The sequence below is a fragment of the Ostrea edulis genome, chromosome 8 (genome assembly GCF_947568905.1).
Source record: "Ostrea edulis chromosome 8, xbOstEdul1.1, whole genome shotgun sequence".
Lineage (NCBI taxonomy): Eukaryota > Metazoa > Mollusca > Bivalvia > Ostreida > Ostreidae > Ostrea > Ostrea edulis.
The window spans coordinates 59,558,762-59,586,669 of NC_079171.1; the positions used below are offsets into that span (position 1 = coordinate 59,558,762).

General features: G+C 34.4%; 1 protein-coding gene across 1 annotated transcript in view; it reads right to left on the bottom strand.

The window, feature by feature from the left end:
* LOC125660789 (multiple epidermal growth factor-like domains protein 10) overlaps nt 1-26,814 on the bottom strand; it is a 121,214-nt gene extending 94,400 nt beyond the window's left edge. Inside the window, exons 1-4 of the mRNA XM_056147740.1 lie at nt 26,805-26,814; nt 26,405-26,539; nt 24,188-24,322; nt 23,739-23,873 (exon numbers count right to left, since the gene is read on the bottom strand). Of these exons, the coding sequence (XP_056003715.1) occupies nt 23,739-23,873; nt 24,188-24,322; nt 26,405-26,539; nt 26,805-26,814 (415 nt within the window). The remainder of the gene's footprint in view (nt 1-23,738; nt 23,874-24,187; nt 24,323-26,404; nt 26,540-26,804) is intronic.
* Nucleotides 26,815-27,908: the final 1,094 nt, after the last annotated feature.

The window sequence follows — 27,908 nt, forward strand, 5'->3', positions numbered from 1 at the left end:
AGCACAATTTCACCAAATAAAAGAAGGGTCATGAACAACGACAATCACATGCCAGTAATTTCAATTTGATAAATAGCAACTCAAAGAAATGTGTACCATAAGCAGTGGTTTATTTTTAACTTAAGGTTTTCATTGTAATGATAAATAGTTTATTAAGGTCTGCTATATGCATGTTTACATTGGAGATTAATTTCATATGTACTCACCTGTGATGCAATGTGAGCAAAGAATAAAATTTTTATCACCTAAACAAAACAAAAAAGAAATTAAAAATATCTTTACTATTAAACAAACCTTTAGAAAACTCCGTACTTAAATAATAAAATAAAATGTGCTCACTTCTACAATCCCCATACTGCACATTAATAATAACACGTGGTTTTTTTTTTCTAACTTAATAAATAGTTCATTACACGCATGCATTATTTACTAAATGTATATATAACAATTTTTTGTCTTTATATTGTTGTATACCATTGCATAATGGTGATGAGATCCAACAAATTGAATTGAGTACATGTAGTCTTGAAATATCACAAAATATACAGTTGACAACGATTGAAATAAAAATGCAGATGTTTTCTCGTTTATTCAGTGACTCACAAAATTGCGCGTCTTCTGAATGAAAGTTGTAAAACAAAAGTACTAGGTTTTGGTCAGTTTATAACATCATACGGGGATGACATTTATCTCATCTCCGCTAGTAATGGGTTTTGGGTCATATGTGCCTTCGTGGACGAATAATCTTGGCTAGCAAAGAAGGAAAAAAATGCCTAGATAGTCCGCGTGCATTAACATGTATTATGAAGGTGAAATCAAAAAATTATATAGTAAATCCAATGATGTTGTAGTATATCTTTATATAGCATGTATTTATTTTATTTTTGACTGGGAGGGAGATAGACAGCTAAGCATGTAACATCGTTTTAGAAGAGGGGGGGGGGGACTCATTCATTAGTCCTAACCCGGACCAGCCGAAAAATTCAACACGTAAAGAAATAAAAAAATATATGTATCAGAATGAAAGTGGATGTATAATCAATCATAAAGAAATTGTACTTTCAAGATTTGTACTGAACGTATTAAACCTCCCGTATCTGCTTACATTCATGAATATTGTAATCAATGATTACCAATGCTCTCTCTCTCTCTCTCTCTCTCTCTCTCTCTCTCTCTCTCTCTCTCTCTCTCTCTCTCTGTGTGTGTGTGTGTGTGTGTGTTGCTTTCATTATCTAATGCATCTAAATTTTAAAATGATTTCATATAGCAATCAGAGATTTTAATAATCAATAGCGTATATGAATAAAAGCAAACAATCGTTAAGTCATTTCTGTTTATATTGATATTAGTCGTTTTTCATGAACTAGTTGCATTTGACACAAAGGATTACAAACACGTAGAATCGGAGAGGGTGTAATTTGAAAACTTGAAAGTTAAGGATTTAGCCTTGTAACGTTTTGTTCTGTGACTTTCCGTGCTACATTCGTAGCGATCTACCCACTGCACGATTTACGAAATTGAAGTCGAAAGGGGGAATTGAGACAGTTTCAGACTACTACACCCCCCAAACGTTTTCGTAATCGGACAATTTAAGCACCATTTGTTGTTGTTATTTTATTGCCTGTCAAGAATTTTACACAACTTAACCGGCAACATACCCCTTCTAATACATTGAAAAATATAAATAATGTTAGCACGGGGCTCTATAAAGTTCAACCTGCAGTTTGGTCATACTTCGTCATTCGATAACTTATCTAAAATTAAAAAAAAAATGTTTGTCGGTTTAGCGGTACTATGATGTATGACTATAACAGTGACCTGTGTATAACTTGTACATTCCATGCAAATTCGAAGGGGTTTTCGCATTAGTAGAACAATTGGGGGTCAGCTAATTCGTGTATTTGAAATCAACAGAAGTGCTTGGTTTCTTGCGGAAAGTGTGAAATATATTGGGTCAGCGCAAAATACCCGGGATCTTAGACTAGATCTGATATCTCGTCGATCCAATATATTTCACACTTTTCATAAGAAGTCAAAACCCAAACTAGTTAACCGTAATTTAGTTATACTGTGACAAAGACCCTAGGAATTTGCATGGTATATACTTATTATACAGAAATCATTACATTACCCAGACACTCCCGATGAATTTTTGTTTTTTATGAAAACCTCTATCAATTTGAAAATACATTGAACATAAGTCTCCGTCAAATGTAATTAACTCGGGATTTTAAAAATAGATAATTCGATGGTTTGTATTTTTGCTTCTTTTATTTAAGTAATTAATTAATTCCAATTTGTGAATCATCGACAATGCTCTAATTTATATATTGGATCAAGTTATATTTGTCAAGATGCATATTAACACAATATGATGAAAGTAATTATGTTAAACAGCGCATTTGTCAGAGAGAGAGAGAGAGAGAGAGAGAGAGAGAGAGAGAGAGAGAGCACATCGGTAATTATTAAATACTCCTATTACATGTTGTACATGTATGTTTTTCATTTACTGAATATACTAATTCGCATTCAAAACAGGAATTGCCTGCAAGTACGCATTATTTAAACATAGAATTTTAGAATATTTTAATGAAAAACAAAAGACTAAAAGAAAAAAAAATCAAAACCAGGTTTTCTCAAAAACATAATATATAGTGTTTGGTATCGTTGGAATTGGCTCAAAACGCTGAAAAACAATATAAGTATCAGGAGGGGAAATATTGACATTTCTCCTTTTCTTAAAATTTCACCCTTATCATGAGTATTTGGCCTGCGGCACATTTCCACATCTCCCGGAAGGCGCCTGTGGCCAGAACAAAGCTCTTAGCAGCTGTGCGTATTCACAAATAACACACGCCGTGGAACACGGAGGACATGGTGTATCTCCGTGGATTTTCCACCGTGGTCTTTCCACGGTGGGGTGTATAAAACTCGTGTCGTGTACTGTAGTAGCTGTAGGGAAGTTTTTCCGTTTCGAAGAAACGATTCGTCATAAAAGCCACGTGTTTCAAAAATCGGACACATGGACGGGCAGGAACTCTTGTGCAAACAGAAAAACTCACATGCTCTCCACGTTGTGAATATGTATAATAAAAAATATCACAAGATGAATACCGACCAAACACTTTTCACTGAAACGCACATCTTTCAAAGAAAAAAAGGATATGCAACAGTAATATGTTATAACAAGCACGGAGATTCAAAGGGAACTTGAACTTATTCTATGCACTACTAAGGGATACCATTACACAAGTATCAAACTATAACGTTCTGTAAATGTTCGTCTGTCAAACAATTCATGCATCGCGCTAATTGAATATTATATCATAGCATGTAAGGTCCGCTTCGGAGCAAGAGCCGAAGACAAGCATATACCTCGATATTCAGTCAGTATTCGGTTCATTGTTTTCCTCATTATTTGTATTTCTAATTATATATCCTATAAGCTCGTATATTGCAGACTTTCGGTGGAAAGAGGCAATGTTTTCTTGCTTCATTATTTTTAAACAGATTATATTGTCGCTATAACGATCTAATTCGTCAATACAAAATATCATTGGATCAAATGCTGTATGTCGTGTTTCATATCGATTGTTAAGCCGTTCTTGGGGGTTCACGGCGGGTGTGACCGGTCGACAGGGGATGCTTACTACTCCTAGGCACCTGAGCCCACCCCTGATGTGTCCAGGGGTCCGTATTTGCCTAAATATCTATTTTGTATTGCTTGTAGGAGTTATGAGATTGATCACTGTTCGTTACCTTCACCTTTATTGGAGTTGTGAGATTGATCACTGTTCGTTATCTTCACCTTTCATGTGACATCACAGACATCATATCAGGTCTGTATTATACCCTATCATGAGTGTATGTTAACGTGGCATGCTTATATATTACATGTATACTATCCTTTATATCATGCTTGTATCATATCTTACAATTCCTTACCTTTCTGTATCAAATCGCATCATATCTGTTTCATACACGTATACATGTGTTCATGTTTGTATCTTATCATATCATAGCATAGGACAGGTACTGACAAACATGTGGCTGAAACAGTGGTTTCAACAGTTTTGGTTAAAGTAAGTATTTCACAAATCCTATGGTTGTTAATACGATTTATTTTTTTGCCAAATTTGTCAGATTTTCAGGTTGTTCTTGGTGCAATGGTTGTGGATACGTATTACACAGTTTACCTGATTAACATGCATATCTCAAGGCGGATATATATTTCTCACGGCGGATTCAACCGGTAAACTGGAGATGATTACTATTTTTAGGCATATGGCCCTACCTCAGACACATACAAGGGGCCGTGTTTGACCAATTATCTATTCTATCTCGCTTATAGGATTTATGAAATCACTGTTCGTCATATTCACCATTCATGGATGTCATAGTAGCATTGTGATTAGTTTATTGGGGAATCGAGATATCAGTTTGGGATTCAAGATATCAGTTATTGACAACTCTTGGATGTACAATGAACAACTCTTTATTCCCAGAGAGAGCAAATGCAAATGCAAATTCACAAAGCATAAAGGATTCATGTGAGGCTCTTTAGTTGTTCACGGATGACGATATATTCTCAACACTTTGATTATTACATTGTAGTATTCATTTTCAATCAATTAAAAGAAATATATGTTTCACCTACATATTTCAACATATGGTATGTGTAGGTACAGGGGTAATATGTCTCATAGTATGGCATGCCTTCATATCTACAATCAAATTAATTTATATTTATATACGTAAGGTGAAAGTAACGAACAGTGATCAATCTCATAACTCCTACAAGCAATAGAAAATAGATAGTTGGGCAAACACGGACCCCTGGACACACCAGAGGTGTGATCAGGTGCATAGGAGGAATAAACATACCCTGTTGACCGGTCACACACGCCGTGAGCCGTCTTTCATATAATCAATTGATTACAAAAGAGAAGCTTGTGTCCTAATTATTTGAATGCCAGATTGTAGATATGCTTGTATTCAAAACCTTTCATTTCAGTTAATTAGAATGTGTATAATTTCAATTGGTGTACCCTGGTTCTCATCTTAATGTTTCATTCACGTAGTTTGATACACTTTCTCGGGTAACTTGATTATCGATAGCAGCAATCTCCATGTACTCGTCAGCTTGACGGGACCCTAGTTTATCATAATCCCGTGATTCCAGCATTTGAATATGGTCTACAGGTGGTTCTGGTTGGCTAATGTACCGTTGTGAGGGACGCTTTCTCAGTTTTTGAATTACATATACTAGAACAGCGATCACAGACACAGCTACAACAAGGAGTGTTGTGATAACACCAATAACCATGTATAATCCACTGGAAGGACCTTTGTCTACAAGAAAAAAGTATATTTTAAGTTATTATAGTTCTTATTTCTTATGATACTAATGATCAACATCGTCGTCGTCGCTATAACCATCATCACTACCATCGTCATCATCATCAAATAAGAGGACAAATATGAAAAACCTATGACACAGAAGAAATACCTTACCATTGTTACATAAGCTGAGGCTGCTTGGGTCAGATAACGCTAAAAAAAATAAACTGAATTATTTAGCAAAACAATCACTATTATTGTTTAGATTTATTAAGGAATGCTATTAGTAAGACAGTGTCCATTTCCGGGGATTAGGTTATTTATTTGGTATTGAACAGCACCAATTCATTTGTTTTCATTTAAGAAAAACAATCATAATAATAACATTAACAAGAACAAGAAATCAACAAAACAAATCCAAAACAGGGGCAAAAACACGCACATCAGAACAATGAAAGTAAACGAAAAGATATAGTTGATTTCCCCATCAACTCAATGTGAATCCTTGCTATCTGAATAAGAGAAATAAATGTGATGGTGTTTCAAATAGACTCAGCATCCACCAGAGAAAGACGTTATCTACTCTGTTTTGCTTATAGAAGTTATGAGATTTATCTTTGTCTTCACCTCTCATATATCATATTTTTTTTCTGAAATATGCGTCCATGGAGATGTATAAGAAATACACAGGCCTTATCGATCACCTGGTTACTAGTTAAATATATCACTAGTCTCAATGGCTAAAAGTATAGAAAAAAACTGTTCTGAATATATAACCTGGATTCTAAGCCACAACATCAAACAAAATGTGTTCTTAAACTCCAATACCCTCAAACGCGCATTCATTGATGAGATGCTTTATATCATATATGTATTATTATTAAACAGTGTCAATAATTTGGACCCATCCTAAAGTCAAAACACCGGGTTTGTGAACTTCACCATGTTTGTACACTTTCCTAAATATCCATTTACTTTTTTATGCTGTATCGGTAAACTTAAAAAAAATGATGTATATGATGAAGACAATTATTACTATACTAATCGTGACTCTGCACTCAAACCAACCCTTACCCCCAGGTTCATGCTGCTGAAATTTACGATTTTCGTAAAGAACTACCTACCCCTTTTAAATATTCAATTAGTTTCAATTTCGTATTAATAACATAAAAACAGATGAAATGTATATGTTTTGCACATATAGATAACATATGCCAAGTTTGACTCAACACTGGAGTCAGGGGATTATGGAATCTACTGTTTTGTTAGATATATTCCTGGTCTCATCACTGTAGACATTCTTTTCTTAAAAATATGCAGGTGTAGAAAAGAACTTGCATTTTTTTTTGCAGGTTTTGAAACGCCCTAAAGCCCCAGGGGAACAGGGGTCCCGAAATTTACAATTTAAATATCCCAGCTCTCAAAACTATTAATATGAGCTTTAAAAAGAGTTGGAATAATAGTTATCAAGACGTTAGAACAGTTATATATTTTACATATTTTAAAACCAACCATTCTGTCCCTGCCATGACACCACAACCTTTACCGCTAGGGTATTCACATTTTGATGAAGGGCTATCTTTTCTTTCTAAATATCAATTAGTTTCATTCTAGCTTTAAATGCGCCAAAGAAGATGCTATCTCAATGTTTACACATAAACACTATACATGTGTACCAACTTTGTTCCCGCCATATGGTTCACAACCTCTACTTTGGGGATGTTGGAATTTTCAATTTTTGTAGAGGTCATCCTCCTCTATATCACCGGCCATTGAGTTTAACTTACATATGCGTAGTTTTAGATCAGAAAATATAAAAAAAAAAAATTGATAGTTTTTGCTCTGCCCCAAGGCAACAGGGGTTGCAAGTCCTTGAAATTACAATTTATGTAACCTTTTGTATAAAATCGCAGATCAATTACTATCTGCCACCTGAGTTTTACGCAGGTGAACTGAATCGCATTCATCAATTAATGGTCATGCTATACGATATACAGTTTTGCATTGGATTTTATAGCTTAAAATCACCTTTACTGATTATCACGGCGCATTATAAACAAAACATGGTGTACAACGATCTGTGTTACCGGTTTGCTACGTGAAACACAGTGTATATTATGTATGGTTACAGAAAACAATATTGAACTGTATTTTTTTTTTTGAGAGAGAGAATATATCTCAAAATTTTAAATATTTTGATTTTCATGTTTTTATATTATCAACTCACTTATATTCTGGGTTTTTTCTATCAATTTTAACAGATGTGTTATTCTTAGTTTTATCTTAAATGAAACCTACAAAAGATGAGAAAATATTCCCGTGGTTGTTAGGTTATTTACAGACTGTTTTAGAATGTATTAAAGTCATATACATGTACCATCATGTGTTATGCAGGGCATTGCTGTTTTTAATTTGATTGCATGCTTTAGAGATGCTTTTTAATTTCTCAGGGAGCTATATATGTCTAAGTATTATTATCAAGTCTTAGCACGTGACTTTCTAATATATCATATACCAGATATTTCATTCTGGTATGTGCATTGTTTTCTTAGAAATCCAATTCCAAACTATGACAATCTCAAAACAAAATAAAACTCCAGTATTTCTGACATCAGATAGGTCATTGTGTCCCTGTATTCAAGTTCATGAAGAAATATCCCTCTTTTTTAACGGATATGACAGGTAAACAATGCAAACATACTTGCTAATGACTGCTAAGAAACAATTTTATATTCTGGGAGTAAAAAGAGAAAAACAAAAGATGATAATCTTAAATGTTATATTATATCTTTTGTTGAATAGTATTTTGTAACTCATATTTTATTCTCAAACCGTCACATTTAGATCCGCTCCAGTGACCTTGACATCCGTTAGGACAAATTCCTGTCATGTTGTTACAAAACGTCCCTGGCTTGCAATGCCCACATGATTCAGAACAATTCAGTCCATGGAACCCGCCTTCACACACTGCATTATAGAAGTGATTAAGCATTAAATACTAGCAATGGAAATCCAAAATATTACTTTGTTAAACACCACTCTGATTCCACGCACAGGTACTCTGAAGTTGGAAAAAAAATTATCCTAGAGTTCTTCATTGGCAATATCTTCGTGGTCTTTAGTGATTAGGTATTCCAACAGTATGTTGGAATTCCCATGGGTACGAATTGTGTTCCTTTGTTAACTGAAGTGTTTATATGTTCATATAGAGCAAGATTTATTAAAAAAAACTTCTACATGAGAGGGAAATGTTTTTGCTATGAATTTTAATTCAACGTTTTGTTTATCAACAGGAATAACTTTCATTCAGACGTCGATTAGATATACCCCTGTGAGCTCGAAATTAAAGACTACGCTGAGCCGTCCACTTCTGCTTCATACTTAGATATGTTATTGACCGAAAATATTAACGGCAAACTGACAACTGAACTCTTTGAATGAAGATAACGAACAGTTATCAGACTCATAACTCCTACGAGCAATACAAATAGATCGTTGAGCAAACTTGGACCCCTAGATACACCAGGGATGGGATCAGGTGCCTAGGTGGAGTAAGCAGCCCCTGTCGACCGGTCACACTCGCCATGAGCTTTATATCCTAATCAGGTAAACGGAGTTATCGGTAGTCAAAATCAGTGTTCTAGGAACGGCCTAACAATCGGTATGAAACAAGTCAGACAGCACTTGATTCAATGATAAGTTGTCATTACTGGTGATGTTAATATAGTTGATAATGAGGACCTAAAATCACTTATTCTTAAAGGTCCTAAATACAGAGAACCTCGGCCTTTTAATTGGCGACAGAACTTCATCTCTATTATGAGTTCTCTCGAATATTATGCCAGACGATGGGCTAAATATGAAAAAGAAGAACTTGATACACTGTCAGAATGGGTTAAAAGCATAAGAGGGATATTAAAATCCTGCATTTGACACATGAAAACAAAAGTACTTACCATCTATCCTTCTGTGTTTAGTTAACCAGAAGTGATAAAAGAATTAGATAGGTTACATGAGGAATATGTTTTGGTTCCAGCTGAAAAAGCTAGTAACAACATTGTCTTTGTTTGTAAAGCTCATTATTATAACTGTATTTTAAACGAACTTGGCATTAATTCCGCCTTTGGTAATCATACTTATACTCCAACTGCCCTTTCAAAAGATTAAATTCTTCAAAACCATGCATCAGTTTTAGACACATTTAATATTCCAGTCAATGGGTCGAATGAATATGAGTTACCGTATCTATACTGGATTCCTAAACTACATAAAAACCCTTACAAACAAAGATACATTGCTGGATCTAGTAAGTGCTCTACCAAGCCCCTATCTTTGCTCCTCACAAACATGTTAACAGCTGTGAAGGAGAAACTTCAAACTTACTGTGAGACTACATATGCCAGAAGTGGTGTTAATCAAATGTGGATTCTAAAAAATTGCAAAGAACGTTTAGTAAACTTGAAATCACATACTTTTTCCCAAATCAATAGCATTAAAACCTATGATTTTTCAACAGTATACACGACCATTCCTCACGATAAATTAAAGACCAGAATTTTTGACATCATAGACAGTTGCTTCTTCAACAAAAACGGAAAACGGAAATATTCATATCTAGTGATCAGTCATTCAAAAACTTACTTTGTTAAACACCACTCTGATTCCACGCACAAGTACTCTGAAGTTGAAATAAAAAAATATGCTAGAGTTCCTCATTGACAATATCTTCGTGGTCTTTAGTGATAAGGTCTTCCAACAGTCTGTTGGAATTCCCATGGGCACGGATTGTGTTCCTTTGTTAGCTGACCTGTTTTTATATTCATATGAAGCAGAATTTATTCAAAAACTTTTACGTGAGAAGAAAAAAATCTTTCGCTGTGACCTTCAATTCGACTTTTAGATATATCGATGACGTTTTGTCTATTTACAATGATAGCTTTCATTCTTATGTCGATTTGATATATCCCTCTGAGCTGGAAATAAAGGACCCCACAGAGTCGTCCACTTCTGCTTCATACTTAGATATTTTATTGAAAGTAGACATTAACGGCAAACTGACAACTCAACTGTACGACAAACGGGATGATTTCAGCTTCTCCATCGTCAACTTTCCACATTTATTTACCAATATTCCATTATCACCTGTATATGGTGTTTATATATCTCAACTGATTCGATATGCAAGAGCTTGTTCTGGGTATAGTCAGTTTTCAAATCGAGGTAAGCTACTGACAAACAAGTTGATGGTACAGGATTTCAACAGTCTCGATTGAAGTCAGCATTTCGCAAATTATATGGTCGTTATAACGATCTAGTTCGTCAATACAACCTCGCATTTGGTCAAATGCTGTCTGACGTGTTTCATACCGATTGTTAAGCCGTTCTTGGCACACTGATTTTGACTGCGGATAACTCCGTTTACCTGATCAGGATATGAGGCTCACAGCGGGTGTGACCGGTCAACAGGGGATGCTTACTCCTCCTAGGCACCTGATCCCACCTCTGGTGTGTCCAGGGGTCCGTGTTTGCCCAACTATCTATTTTGTATTGCTTGTGGGAGTTATGAGATTGTTCACTGTTCGTTATCTTCACCTTGCATTGACGAAGTAGATTGTTATAACGACCATATAATTGCGAAATGCCGACTTCAAATGAGGATGTTGAAATCCCTGTACCTTAAACTTTTTTGTCATTCCTTGCCCCGACTTAAAAACTGACTATACGCAGAACAAACTATTGCGTATCGAATCAGTTGAAGGATATAAACACCATATGCGGATGATAATGGGATATTGCTATACAAGTATGGGAAGTTGACGATGAAGAAGCTGAATTTGTCCCATTTGCCATACAGTTGAGTTGTCAATTTGCTGTTAATATCCACTTTCTATAAAATATCTAAGTATGAAGCAGCAGTGGACGACTCCGTGGTGTCTTTTATATCGAGTTCACAGGAATATATCGAATCGACATATGAACGAGATATATAAAAGTTGAATTGAAGGCCACAGCAAGCGATTTCTTCTAACGGATAAGGTTCTGAATAAATTCTACTTCATATGAATATAGAAACAGGTCAGCTAACAAAGGAACGCTATTCCTGCCCATGAAAACTTGACCACCAAAACCATGAAGATATTGTCAATCAGGAACTCTAGCATATTTTTTATTTCAACTTCAGAGTACTTGTGAGCGGAATCAGAGTGGTGTTTAACAAAGTAAGTTTCTGGATGACCGATTACTAGATATAAATATTTCCTTTTTCCATTTTTGTTAAAGAAGCAACTGTCTATGACGTCAAGAAGTCTAGTCGTTAATTGATCGCGATGAATGGTTGTGTATAGTGTTGAAAAGTCATAGGTTTTAATGTTATTGATTTTGGAAAAGTTTTGCGATTTAAATTTATTAAAAGTTCTTTAGAATATTTTAGAATCCACATTTGATTAACACCACTTCTGGCATATGTAGCAGCACAGTAAATTTGAAGTTCCATGTAAGTTTTAGATACTATATTATGTGATTTACTTTCTTACCGTCACATTTTGATCCGCTCCAGTGATTCTGACATCCATTTTGACACACCCCTGTCATGTCATCACAACTTGTCCCTCTCTTACAGTGTCCGCATATCTTGGAACAAGTCAACCCATAGAATCCGCTTTCACATACTAGATTACAACAAGAACGAAACTTAAAAAAAATGTTTAATGTCAAATATTTTACATCTAGTTGTATTCATAAAAGAGTTCATGACCCTCCTTTGATATTATAAACTGTGTAAGAGTGCCAACGTTTGACATCGGGTTTACCGTTCATAATGATGAACGTATAGGTTATTATGCCAATGACGTTAAGGTGTAAGTAAGACCTGATTACGATGGTAGTGGCATTGATACTGTCTTAATATTATCGCATTGAAATGTTTTTTATTGACGGTTAATAGATTGTATTGTAATTTTATACATTAGAATAAAAGAAATGCGTGTGCTTCACTAGCAAGTATTTGCTAGACGTCTTCGATTATTTCTTTGAATTACATTTCTACAATTATTTTATGGACATGGGTTGTGCATTAAAATCTTTCTGGCGTCTGAAGTGATAGCATAGACACTTTTTAAGCATATCAATGTTTTCCATGATCTATGAACTTTATCTTGAATCTCACACAGTGTTTCTTCAATGATATTAGTATTAATTTAATAGCTTTGTGATTTTTCTTTTATAGTATGTCATAACTAGATTGAATACGATTCTTTATTTTCCTTATTCATTAACGAATTCATTCTTATTCCTATTATATCATTGGTTTACTTTTATGTACAATGATGTTAAGACAAGTCTTATTTCATCTATGAGCGTGTATTGTAGTCTTATGATATGTCCTACACACTTGAATGAAAGGTGGAGATAGCAGACAGTGACGAATCTTATAACCCTATAAGGAATACAAAAATATTAGTCAGCTATTTGCTCTTGGGTACACAGGAGGTGTGGTCAGATTTTTAAGAGGAGTAGGCACCCCTGCCGACTGGTCACACATACCGTGAACGTTATATCTTGATCAGGCAAATGAAGCAGTCCGTAATCAACATACATATGCTAAGAGCGACCTAACAATCAGTCTCAAACACGTCAGACAACATCTGACACACAAATAGGTGATGTTGACAAACTAGACAATCATAGCAACCATATACTTTACTAGATGTTCAAGTTAAATGTTGAAACACCTGTATCTTTTATTCGTCTGGCAGTAGCCTGCCTTGATTTAAAAAAATGATCTTAAGGTAGCGACGGATAGCAACCACGTGATCAGTAAAATGTGTATTTTATCGTGAATTCATTTTCCGGAATTCCTTATTCCGTCATAGAATAGTCGAAAAACAAAAAGGGTTCCGAAAGTGTTTTGTTGTTGTGACTGACTCGCCTAGAGAAAATATGCACATACGGTGCCGGTGATACCACATAAGTATACGTCAATATCTGTAATAATGGTAGATCAAATGTTTCATCTATACGAAACTTTTTGTTAATTGAAATGTTAAACCAACCACCAATCCATGTACATAGATGCGCTACGTAAACAAAGTTGTTGGTTGATATATCGTAATGTCCGAGTGCAGCATGCTGCGAGATTAAATACTGTTTATACAGTCATTGAGAGGCTAAACAAAGTTTCTTGCAAGAAGAGAAAGTTGGTGGATGCATTCAACTTGGACAACGAAATCATAGTTTCGTTTGGTGAGTGAAAAAAATGGCATAAATTTGTATTCAAAAGTTCAACTAACATTTCCTCTGCTATTTCACAACGCGATTTATCATAACATCTGTAAGTTTAACACACGACATACAGTAGATGTATTATTTTGCATTTGTATATGTATTCCATGTGTGCTTAAAATATAACTCCCACCTGTGCATGATATTGTAAACGAACGGAAGTCATGTAAATGTATACCACATTTGTAAACATGCCAGGCTTTCACAACTCTTTTATTAAGAAAATATCGTAATGAAAATAACCGTTACAAAAATAACATACCTTGAACTACCAGTATATAAGTAATGAAAAACAAATATCTGTATAGACCTACTATCTAGGGGTATGAGGGAACCGGATAGAAAGTGGAGGGGAGGGGGCATGTGTTGAATTATAATCCCCTAGACTATAGTATACATATACTAGTACTTTGAAATTTCAGTGACCCAAGAGATATATCAAACCTGAGGTTTCGTGTTTCACACAAACATGTATGTTGGCAAAACCTTTTTAATAATAATCTAAATTAATCACAAGTCTGAATATACCCTCTCATAGGCAAATGTATGCACTGTATGTATAAATAAGATATGTATACTACACGTATGCCTTTCTCTTGACCCACATTTTGTAAATAAAACAGATATGATAAGTATATGGCAGATTATGAAAACATATATACATGTCATCTCATATTGCAATTTATAATTTTGAACCATCAGTATTTAAATTTGCACTGAATATGTGTTGAGAGACAATTTTAAAATTCACATTGTCTGACGCAGTGTAATTACTCAATGGTATATTATAGACCTAACTGTGCAATTATCAATTATGATTATCTTTTTTTCTAGGCATCAGCCTGAGGGCCAAGGGAGGTTGAAGTGGATTTCGAGTCAACAAATATAACAGCAAGAGAGGTACTATATTTTCTTTTGATAAACATTTGTAAAGACAATTCTGAGTATATAAGATATTCATCTTTTTGCTATATTTAAATATATTAATCTATATTTTGAACAGGTACTCCATTCACAGTGATGATGACATATCCCCTGGATCCCCACAACTCCACAAATTTAAAAATGTTTGATCAAGTTCCGAAGATTAAAGAACTACTGCAAAATTTGGAACTTGGATGAAAAACATTAATTCACTTATATGAGCTCAGAGCAGTGGATGTTGTACAACATACTTAACTTTAAACTAATTTGTGAATTTAAGGGAAAACAAGTACATGTACTCGTGTATTACATGTACATGCCTTTGAAAGACAATACTATTACATAGATGTAAAGGAAATTTCAATGTTGATTATTCTTTCTTAGATATATTATTAAAAAAATGTGCACATGATAGAATATTAATTTTATAACTTCAATCAATGTGTTTGAATTTTCCTTGTAATTCAAAATTTAGTTGAAATATACATCATTGATACATTAAGGTATATCAAATTTTTAGAAAAGTTTCATAATGGAACTAACACCCCCCCCCCCCTTATACATACAGTGAACATATACCTTCACCTGGGGACAACTACATTTAGTTAATGCAATATACATGTACATGCATTCTCAGTTATCCAATAGTGAGTTTTTGGTTCATTGTGAAACTACAATTAGAAATCTTAAAACTTATGAAAGACACACCTATCTGTGAGGGCAAGATGACTCAGATGGATTTACATGTAGTGATCCATGAGCAGTCCATGGGTCTATTTCCATTGATATTAATTATCTATTGAAATATGAAATGGTTATTTCAACATATTTGGTGTATTATACTGTATAGTGATATACTTTTCTATAAAAAATATGTATAGGTAATAGATTTGGTCCAGTTATTACAAGAAATTGTGTGAAAAATAACTAAATATTTAGGCAATCATTGTGATTGCGAAAAGGTAAACTGCAATATCACACACTATATATCATTCTTAAATGGCTCATAGAAACTTCTAGTATTGTGAGTTTGAATGCTCAATGTGGTAATTTGGGAATGCTTAATCATTTAAGGTCAATAGTTTATCTCTACTGACTGTATCCCTTAAAATTCATTTCTAGAAGGGAGGGGGTAGGGTTACAAAATCTGACATAGTTTCAGATTAAATCTCATTTGGTATATTTTTTTACATTCAATATTTTAGATACTACTTGACTTATTGTAAACATGAAATAAAATCAGAAATTTAATGAGCAAAATGTTGTTGTTGTCAGAAAATGTATGCCTGATAGTATTTTAGAAACGCCATATATAGGGTAAATTTGGCCAATTGCCAAGTCGAATCATCGCAATGTTTTCCTTAGATGCATTTTGAATTTCTAATCAATGTTGATTTTTTTATCTGTTTGTGTTTAATTTACATAAGTATATATGACAAACAATATTTCTAGTGTCAATACAATTTCTATTGGCTTCTGTGTTAATTTGCTCAATTTTAGCATTTTTTTTGCCTTTTGGGGCTGCAAAAGAGGGGATTTCAATATCGCTTTCCTCGAAAATTAACCTGATTACTGTTGTTGATTTTTTGATATGTTTTAGGATAAAATTAAAAAAAAATCAATGAGCGTTTTTTTTGTTGTTTTTTTTTTGGGGGGGGGGGGGGCTAGCTATCAATAGCTACCTTAAATAGAACAACTACATGTGTATCAAATTAATTGGGGGATATAAACAGTGTAGGTGATAATGGAATATTACTACATAATTAGGGGAAGTTGACGATGGGGAAACCGAAATTATCCCATTCACCGTGGAATTAAATTGTTAGTATGTCCTTAATATACATTTTCAAGAACATTTCTAAGTACGAATCATGTTGATGAATTTGTTGTGTGGAATCCATATATGGATACACATGTAAATCGTTAATAAATACAACGGCATCAATAAATTCAAATGCCGAGTTGAAGACCACAAGAAGATAGTTTTCTTTGCATTCAGAAGCATTGAATAAACCATGCTTCATAAAAAAACACGCCTCAAAACAATAAACTGGTAATATATATATTTACTCATCCTAGGCACCTGATCCAACCTTTGATGTGTCCAGGGGTCCGTGTGTGCCCAACTATCAATTTTGTATTACTTATATGAGTTGTGGGATTGATCACTGTTCGTTATCTTCATTTCTTATTTAAATCAAACGTTCGGTTACTTATACCTATAAAAGTTATTTAGTATGGACGTTTTAAAAAAATTCCGGCAGATGATGGAAATAAATACAAACACATGTTGAGAATTTTAGTTGTTAATGAAAAGCTGAATTTTAAGTTTACACTTAAGTTTATCGAGATATTATGGTCTTGAAGCCTGATCAGCGAACAGTGCAATACAATTCATTTCATCATATTATAATCGGATTTGGAAAATAGAATAGGAATCCAAAAACGTTCAATTTCAAAACCATCTTCAGTTTGAGTAGCATTGTAATGCACACAATAACTAAAATGTCACAGCCTACTGCAATTAATTGGATAACTTGCACTCAACGTGACAACTTAAAAGATTATATGACCTGCTAAGCCATTCTAATAAACAAAACTGCTGATTAGAATGGATTGGCAGGATTTACTACTACAATTTTGAAACATACTTCAAGTAAATGTTGGTGTTAACAAATTATATATATATATATATATATATATATATATATATATATATATATATATACATATTTACTTTCAAAGCTTACCATGCGTGCAATGGATTGGATCGTTCCAGTTCTCCCTACATCTGTCTGAACAAGCCCCAGTCACGTTATTACAAGTCCCTGTCTTACAAAGCCCGCATATTTGAGAACAACTCGGTCCATAAAACCCGTCTTTGCACACTATAATAGCACAATATATGGTAAGAGATAATTGATGCAATTTTGATTTAGAAAATAGAGACGTCACTGTGGTATAGTGTGGTATACATGCAAGCGTAATGATTAAAGGACAGGCTATCTAATGTATTGACTAGATATTACATCTCTATCCTTTGCCTAATGTTATCATGGTTCCACTATTCAATGTGAAGAAACACCATTACTGGGTAGGAGTGACATATGTTAATCGATATCAAGATGGTAGGATAATTAGACTAGATAGTGTAGTTTGTGTTCGATTTCCTGGTCCTTTGTAAAGAGATCGATATCAGGAGTGGGTTGATACACTTCTACACCTATGTTGAACTATAAAAATTTAGACATATGTATGGCATTCATATCATAACTCTTACACTTGACTTTTGTACCATCGCGTGTCGTTTTCAAGGCCATAACTGATAGCGACTCTATCTTCTAAATGTCAAGCAATTTTCTTTTAAATATTACTTTCAAATTTAGCGATGTAACTACTTGGCAAACACACCAGAGACGGGATCAGGTGCCTAGGAGATTAAGCATCCCCTGTCGACCGGTCAAACCAGCCGTGAGCTCTATATCTTGATCAGGTAAACGGATTTATACGTTGTCAAAATCAGTGTGAAGAATGGCCTAACAATCGGTATGAACAACGTCAGATATCAATTGACCCTATGATAGGTTGTATTTGTGAATTAAATCACTATAACGGCTATATAATGTACTAAATGTTAACTTTAAAGAAGACTGCTGAAACCCGTGCACCATCAACTTCTTTATCGGTGATCTGCTTCGATTTAAAAGCTAACCATAAACAGAAGAAATCCCTGTGTATTGAGTCGGTTGAGAGATGTAAACACCATATACATGTGTTAATGTAATATTGCTTAATAAATCGGGGAAGTTGGCGATGGAAAAGCTGAAATCATCCCTTTTGCCATTAAATTGAGCTGTTACTTTTGTCGCTAATAACTACTTTCAATAAAGTAGCTAAGTATGGAGAAGAAGTGGACGACTCTGTGGTGTCTTTTATTTGGAGTTCACTGGATTATATCGAATCGATATATGAATGAAAACTATTATTGTTAATAAACAAGACGTCATCGATATATCGAAATGTCGAATTGAAGGTCACAGCGATATATTTTTTTTCTTCTCACGTAGACATTTTTGAACAAATTCTACTTCATTTGAATATAGAAACAGGTCAGCTAACAAAGGAGCATTCCAATACATGCTTTCAAGAAATTCGTTGACATGATCCCGAAGGAGGATTGTCATATATAATTTATTATTGTTTGTGCGTTGCTATTTGCCTATAGTTAAAATGCATACAACCAATTAAGCTGTTCCATGAGAGGGGGTATGTCTTAACCACTCCATTCTACATCTACCCCTTTGCCCAATTTGCCTATTTATGTCTTAAAATCTCAAGAACATAGAGGTGTACAGCACTTCTTTGTCATATGTGTGTGTACAACCGTCGATGATTAAATTACAATTTACTGGTTCATAGTCTCGATGCAAGGTATTTATTACAGCAATGTCCAGAAAAGGGCGTCACTTGCAAGATTGAATGTTATTCTCAGGTCATTATAACGATATATTCGTTAATGCAACCCACCATTTGGTCGAATGTTGTATCTCGTGTTTCATACCGATTGTTAGACCGTTCTTGTAAGACTGGTTTCGACAACGGATACCTCCTTTTACCTGATCAGAATATAGGGCTCACAGCGGACGTGACCGATCTACAGGGAATGATTTATCCTCCTAGATACCTGATCCCAACACTGGTGTGTCCAAGGGTCCGTGTTTGTCCAACCATCTATTATGTATTGTTATGAGATTGATCACTGCTCGTTAGTTTCACCATTTATATTTCTATGTTTAAGAAGGTAGACAGGTTTCGGCACATTAACACCCGACTTCTTGTTTTGAGAAATCGCGGTTTAACTCAAGGATGGTAAAAGACGATTATTTTGAACAGATGTGCAATGATGAAGGTGGAACAGCTTCATAGAAACGTCTGCCTTAAACTTCGTACATGAAAAATACAGACATAGAAGTACCTAATGATGAAAAGAAGACAGACTCAAAAGCCGTACAGAGATACACATGGTACCAACAATATGTCTCCAAAAATAACTGATGTGATGTAATGACTGCTGTTATAACTGAATATTTATTTCCTTATCAAATATGGTGAACATGAGACAAATATTGAGTGTTGATTTACATGAAAGTCACACGCATGTATCCACTCACAAATACTCTGATGAAAATGAATATGTAAGACTTTTTTATTCGGAACCACATCCAAAATGGTACATTTTTCTCACAGTAATTAACAGATTGTTATTTATCGTTTTCATCCGCAGAACGGTATGTAGCAATGCGTTACAAAGCTCAGAATGAGTGGTGACCCTATTGAACAAAATTCAAAGGCCTTAAGTGATTCTGAGTCAATTTGCAACAATGCAGGGTATATAGAGCACCATCTGATGAGCTTTAATTTTGAATATTTAAACTATGGTTAAACAAAATGTATATGCATCAGTATTATGTTAAACTATATATCTGTTAAATTCTAAGGTCAAAACCAGGGACAGGATAAATCAGTTGGTGGAATTGCCCCATACCCCCCAAATGTTATGTGAACAAAAAGTTCAAGACGAATAGTCACTATCTATGTACTCAAGGAAGCTGTTTTTGTAATGATGAGTTAAAGGTTTATAGTTAGTATAAAACATAAAAATCGTAACTGGGTGTGCATTTGATTTTCAATCAAGTAACCAAGTGTGGTCTTCCGTAGAGAAATGAAAAATAGGCATGACAAACTTTGAACGGAGAATGCATGGGAAAACGAGCTTTGTATGGTGAGCAAACATGAAGTAATGAGCAAGGGTAACACAGGGGAATTGTGCAAACTCACTCCGGGTAATAGTAATTTGATAATAGTTCCAGAGTGTTTACTCTCGGTTTATGAAGTACCATGCTAAAAGAGTAAATTTTAAATTGTAGTAAAGGATTAAGTGTAAGTAAATTTTCTTACTGTCACATTTTGCTCCTTTCCAGTGATCCTGACATCCATTTAGACAAACCCCTGTGGATTTTTCACAGAACATCCCTCTCTTACAGTGCCCGCATGGTTCAGAGCAGTCAAATCCATGAAATCCGCCTCTACACACTGAATTGTTGTAATGTTTCTACTATTAGTTATATAATGCCTCATTTATTACATTAATATACTCTAAAGGTTTCAACTGCCTCAAGTATTTGTTACTGAATATGTTTATAAACAAGTAAAGGTATACCTTCATATATAATGTTTATTGTATGAATGATTAGATGCAGAGAAACAAACTTTAAATTTCACTTAGTCGATAGTCAATGCTAATAAGAATAAATCGTTTCGTCAACATGGAATAAAACACGTGATCTTCATATTTATTTGGATACGTCCCCGCCATGTTATTACAGAAGGTCCTCGTCGTACAGTGTCCGCATGCTTTGGAACACTTTGAGTCGCAGAACCCCTCTTTACACACTGCATAATACCAATCAATGAACTTTAAAATTATGACATGTATCATTGCATATGAAAACATGGTTAAAATGTTTTCACTCGACCCTAGTCATACCCCCCCCCTCCCGTTATTACATCCGCATGATTCAGAGCAATTCAGTCCGTGTTATCATTCTTCACAAACTAAATTATAGTATTGACTACAATGTCAAAAGAATTGTCTTCAAGTTATTCAGCTTCTCTCGATGAAAATTTAAGATAGCGAACAGTGGTCAATCTCGTAATTCTTTCAAGGAATCTAAAGTAGAGTTGTTGTTTATGAAACAATTGCTCATAATGTCAAAAAGTGAAGGTTTATTTTCGAGAAATATCGTGCAAAGTGTTGATATATCTGAAGTTTTGATGTTGTTAGTTTGAGAATCCACATTTGATTTGCACAACTTGAAGCATATTTCTGGTACAATATGGTTAAGGTTTCTCCTTCAAAATTGTAATGCAATTGGGATGTATGAAACACATTTCATAAGCATGCGTTTAAAGGAACTGACAGTATATGTTTGAATGAAATTTTAAGCTCCTGCTCAATGAATACTGTGAAATCGAACCTGGAAATATTTTGTCCAAATACATTTTTAAAGTAACCTAGACTGAACCTAGTGTAACTTATACATTACGTAGTCCGTTGGATGGTACATGCAGTTGATAGTGAAATAATTTTATTATATGAAACGTTGCAACAATTCATTTTCGGGTCATTTCACTAACATTAAGAAAAGTTTAAGTGTCATTTTGCATTTTTTGAATGATGACAGGTGAAAATAACGAACAGTGGTCTTGTAACTCCTATAAGCAATGCAAAATAGTAAGATGGGCATACACGCATCCCTGAAAATACAAGAGGTGGGACCAGATGCCTAGTAGGAATACGCATCCCCTGTTGACATTTCACAACCGCTGTGGGGGCAAAATCTTGTTCAGGTGAACTAAATCAATAATAATGATTTGATTCTCAATACTGTAAACGTATTATATTTGGCGTGTACGATTTTTGGCGGAAATAGTTTTTTCAACAAATTAGCGTAGATTTGATTTAGCGCATTCCTGAATTACTTTAAACATCTAGATTTACGGATGACATTTAGCGATGTACTTGATTTAGCGGAAGCTGCGTTCCGCCAAAGGCGCTAAAGAGAATACACAGCCAAATGTAATACATTTACAGTAATTCCACACTCAGTTTATGAAGTCTACTGTAGAAGGAGGTAAACTAATTCAAGGTGTTTAGATGTGCTGTGTGTTAAATGAGCTGGAACGAATTGGACTTTAAACACATACTGATAAAATCTCCACGTATAAAGGTAAGTGTTGATGAGCTTCGATTTGCTTGTAGGAGTTATGACATTGATCGCTGTTCCCCATCTCCACAGTTCGTTGTTTATATTAATAAGCTACAATGTTACTTAAAAGTGTACGGGTAGTATACAATTGAAATTTTCAGATACATTTATAGCGGTATACTTTAATCAAACACTCAATGAGACAAAGTTAATGAAATTGAAACGCAAAGTTCAGGTAAAATTATAATTTTTGAGAAAAGTTAATTGTCATACCATTACATTTAGGTCCGCCCCAGTGATCTTGACATCCCTCTTGACACACCCCTGTGATGTTGTTACAATACGTTCCTGTTTTACAATGCCCACATACTTTAGAACAATTCCGGTTATTAAACCCGCCTTCACATACTGAAATGTAGTAATCATTGAAAATAACTTAAATTTCTATTATTAGGAAAGGCAAAGGGAATTAGCTATGTTATTCTAATGGATTAATTGGCGTCTATATTTATTACTTAACATTAACTTAGACTATATTTGTTGATGGGCATCATATAACAAACAAGTGTAGTGTGGATGTGTGGATGCAAGAAAAAACCCTAAAGAAACTTAAAATTGGAACTTAATCAACAGTTAAACTTAATGACAATAAATGCAGGCTCAAAACAAAGTGTTTAACGTATTTAAAATAAAATAACTAAAATGTTAATTACATAAACACATGTGATGGTCTTACCGTCACATTTAGTTCCGTTCCAGTGATCATTACATCCATTAGGACACGCCCCCGTCATGTTATTACAGAACGTCCCCGTCTTACAATTGCCACATGACTCAGAGCAATTAGGTCCATAAAAACCATCGTTGCACACTAAATAAAAGTCCATATTAAAATGTTTAAAAATGGTCTTCAATTTGTTCAATTTGTTCACACACATTTTATATAATGCTGAGATAAAAAAAAGAATAAAATAGATATATGCACATGTGGTAAAAGAAAGAGAAGATATGTTGTATATAATTTTCAGGTCCTGTTCAGTGGTTATTATTAATCTAAGCCTAGTTCATAAACACTCCGTTAACGTACACTGGCTCCAATCGAAGTCAACGATTTCGTTATTTGATCTGCTGGCTTGAAGATACCATGATAGTAGACAATAAACCAATTCATTTCCCATATCCTTCCATGCTAAAACAAGGCTACATTGGGAGTGTCATCTCGAACAACTATCTTGATATTTTGTTCAAATATCAACAATGGTACATGCAGTTAAAGAAAGTGCAACTCGGGATTTTGAATAGATGGTTGTGGCTTGTCAAGACTGAACGATATTTTTATTATATACAGAAATTGAATACCAATACAAAATTAAGATAAGCAATCATTTTGAAAGAATAATACTAATTCAAAATTCGTTATCTTACCGTCACAATTGGATCCGCTCCAGTGATCTTGACATCCAGTTGGACACATCCCTGTCACTTTATTACAGAATGTCCCCGTTTTACAGTGTCCACAAGGTTTGAAACAATTTGAGTCGTAGAACCCGTCTTTACACACTGCATTATATCAATCATTGAACATTAAAGTACTCGGTTTTGTTATCAGATGTGTTTTTGTATCAAACGGTTTCATTTACTTCATATATGCATCATTTAAATATTTAATTAATTCACGATTATAATATCATAGACAAGTAAATATGATAATACCTATTATATGGATCCAGGAAAAGTATTGACAATAATTGAAAATATCAAATATAGTTCAGAGAAATAATAACAGTACTTGTTGGCTAGTTATTTGAATTGGTGTTCGACTTCTTTGAACCAGAAGTCTCAATAATTTAACGTAATTTGCTTGATAGTCATACCGTCACATTTAGATCCGCTCCAGTGCTCTTGACATCCATTTGAACATTCTCCTGTCATACTGTTACAGAAGGTCCCTGACTTACAGTCTCCGCATGTTTCAGCACAAGCCAGTCCATAAAACCCGTCTATACACACTGTGTTAGATAAGCGATTAAAGTTAAGGAGATTTGTCTTTCAAATTGTTCCCAGAGTTTCTACACATAGCTAGGAACATAAACATATAAAAAAGATATGTGTTTAAAGAAACTCAGCGCGCTTATATCATACAATATATTACACCTTCACTTTCAAGCATAATCAACGTTAGTTCCAACATTTTGTCGATTACTCTTTTGCAGCAAACTAGGGCTAATCGAATTTAACAAATTCATTAGATGGGTTTTGACAGGTTGTATTATGTTAATCTCTTCAATATGGCTGCCATGTAGATTGTGTTTGTAATTCTGTGACATGTAAGTTATCTATGGTGCGTAAAATTGCAATTCTTTTCCCTATAATATTCTATAACGTCTATCCTTTACCCTCAATTAACTAATGTCCGAAGGCTTGGAATGATGCATCTAAAACCAACATTGAAAAATTTCTTAAACTGGGAAATGCAGTGTTAAAACATTCTTGACGCAGCAACTGATAATATATCAAACCCTCGTTTCTGACGTTGGGATGGTTAAATGTATTTGAATGGATTATATTACATCATTGTATCATATTGATGCTTACTCCTCCTAGGCACCTGATCCCACCTCTGGTGTGTCCAGGGGTCCGTGTTTGCCCAACTATCTATTTTGCATTGCTTGTAGGAGTTATGAGATTGATCACTGTTCATTATCTTCACCTTGCATTGTTCAAAATTTGTAGCGTCTATGTGTGTGTGATTACGTATGTATAAATTTCCTTATTGTACTAAATGCACCTCTTCCATCCCATGAATATCAACTTTCATATTTCTTTTAAATACCGGTGTGCTATATATTGTATATGCTCGCGGAATACATCGTTTTAACCGTATCTTTGAACTTTGATTATACGCATCACTATGAGTATATTGTTTATGTTTCAAAGGCCCCAGGGAAGAATAGTATGGAGTACTAATCGGGCTACCTTCTCTAAATAAAGCATTGATGATAATAATACTAATAATAACAATACCATTATCCTTATTATTAGTATTACTCCTAGGTACCTGCTCCAATGTTTGGTACAGCAAGGGGTACGTGTTTGCACAGATCTCTATATTGTATTACTTATAGGAGTATGATATTAATATATGTTCGTTATCTTCACCGGTCATAGGCATAGTATAGTTTAATTGAATGAATTTCAGAATTTTCAATCTCTTTTCACCCCTGATCAATGTATGCATCTTTCTAATGAATGTTGATAATGGAAAAAAAAGAGATTGTTATTTTAAGAATGTATGACTTTTCTGGATTCCTGACCCCCACCCCTTTAATGAAAAGGAACAGTATAACCAATTATTTATGATAGAACTTCGTCGAATTATATGATTGGAAGAGTGTTACAGCTATAGGTGGAGTTGATTTCTATATACGTTATTGTATAATTTATACTAGGAATTTCCGAAGTTATTCACGAAAAGTTAAACAACAACGCCTTGATGAAAACATACGATATGCATGATACATCATTATTTCCAACAAGGGGGAGGGGGGTACCTTCACAACTGCCTGAAAAATTATTGGCAAGCGAAAATAAAACATATAAAGCTAATTGGGCAGGTGTTAATCTTTCAGTTAAAATATGAGTTAATTTTTTTACGTTTTCACTAAAGTTAATTCACAATTGTACTACTTTGTCAGAAAAAAAAAAATGGAATTACATTTAACATGTTTATGTATTGAATTATACACATAAACACATCCGGGAATGGTAGAGTGGAGTGAAGTATGTGTTGCTACGCGCCATATAGATATTTTTGTGCATATATGCATAACCCATTTTGGCTTAATTCTTTTTATATTTCATATCCAGATCAAGGGTCATATCACATTGCAATTGTAACAATAAGGGTGCGAATGTACTTTACGAAATCATATTTAGTTAATCAAAAATCTGTGAAATGGAAGCATATAGATTTGATATGTGCTAAATTAACTCGGATGAAGTAAATTCAAAGCGATTGAATATGTATAATCACACATTAACAATATTAATTATGAACTTTGATTACTCATACTGAAAGTTAACAGTCTTACCGTCACATTTAGATCCGCTCCAGTGATCTTGACATCCGTTTGGACACGCTCCTGTCATACGGTTACAGAATGTCCCCGTCTTACAGTGCCCGCATGGTTTGGAACAGTTCCAGCCGTAGAACCCGCCTTTACACACTGCATCATACCAATCATTGAATTAGAAATAGTACTTTATTATGAGACAATACATATAGAAACATGTTTCTCAAGTTTTCATTCGTCTCGTTTATTTGATTTGTTTTAGAAAGGAAAGGTTAAGATAATGAACAATGATCAATCTCATAACTCCTATACGCAATAAAAAATAAATTGTTGGGCAAACAAGGATTCCTGGACACACCAGAGTTGGGGTCAGGTGCATAGGAGGAGTAAGCATCCCCTGTCGACCGGTCAAACCCACCTTGAGCCATATACCCTGATCAGGTAAATGGGGTTATTCTAAGTCAAAATCAGTGTGCCAAGAACGACCTAACAAGCCGTATGAAACACGTCAAACAGCATTTGACTGAATGATATATTGTATTGACGAATTAGATGGTTATAAAGACCATAACATTTGCTAAATGTTGACTTCCGTTGAAACTGTTGAAACTCCTGTACCATCAACTTGTTTGTCAGTAGCTTACGTCCATTAAAAAAAACTGACCATATGCAGATCAAGCTCTTGCATATCGATTTAGTTAATCTTAAAAAAAATCATAATCAAAATATCCCATACATTTCGTTGAAAGTCATTTTCCATATAATACAAAAAATTGATGACAACGAATAGCAAAACTCCCATAAGGAATGTAAATATAAGTTTGGCAAACACCAAACCATACATATACCGGAGGTGAGATCAGGGTCGCAGAAAGACTTAAAAGGCCATAGGTATTAATGTCGATTTAAGAAATTTTAGGATTTCAAATTTACAAACGTCTATTGGAAGAAACCGTTTAGAGCAAGCCTCCGTCAATTCTAATGCACCACAAGGGTCAATTATAAGTCCTTCGCTGTTTCTTACCTACAAAATTTGACATGCAAGACAGAGCTAGTTTTTCATAAACAAAACTTATTTGTCGATAACAGTCTCCCGTTCCACAAAAGAAAGGGCAAAATAGACAGTGAACTTATATTGAAGGACTAGGAAGCCAATGGCACATAATTTTCAATCTCCGTAAGTGTCTCGTTATACGAACAAACATCTACAACCAACAACATATAAATTACCTTGTCATGCCCTAGAAAATGTAGAATAAAATTATCAAGGCTTTATGATCACTATTAATCTTACATGGGACAGGCACATTGGAAACACCAAATGAAAAAGAAATAAAACTCTGGGATCCATACGCTGACATATCAAAAACTGCACGAAGCTAGTGAAGTCGACCGCCCGCACATTAATGGTTAGACCAACATTATAATATGGGACGTGATAAATCAGAAGATAATAAACAGTCTGGAGAAAGTACAAAATATAGCCACATGATTCGTGTTTAACAACTACACAGATCGAACT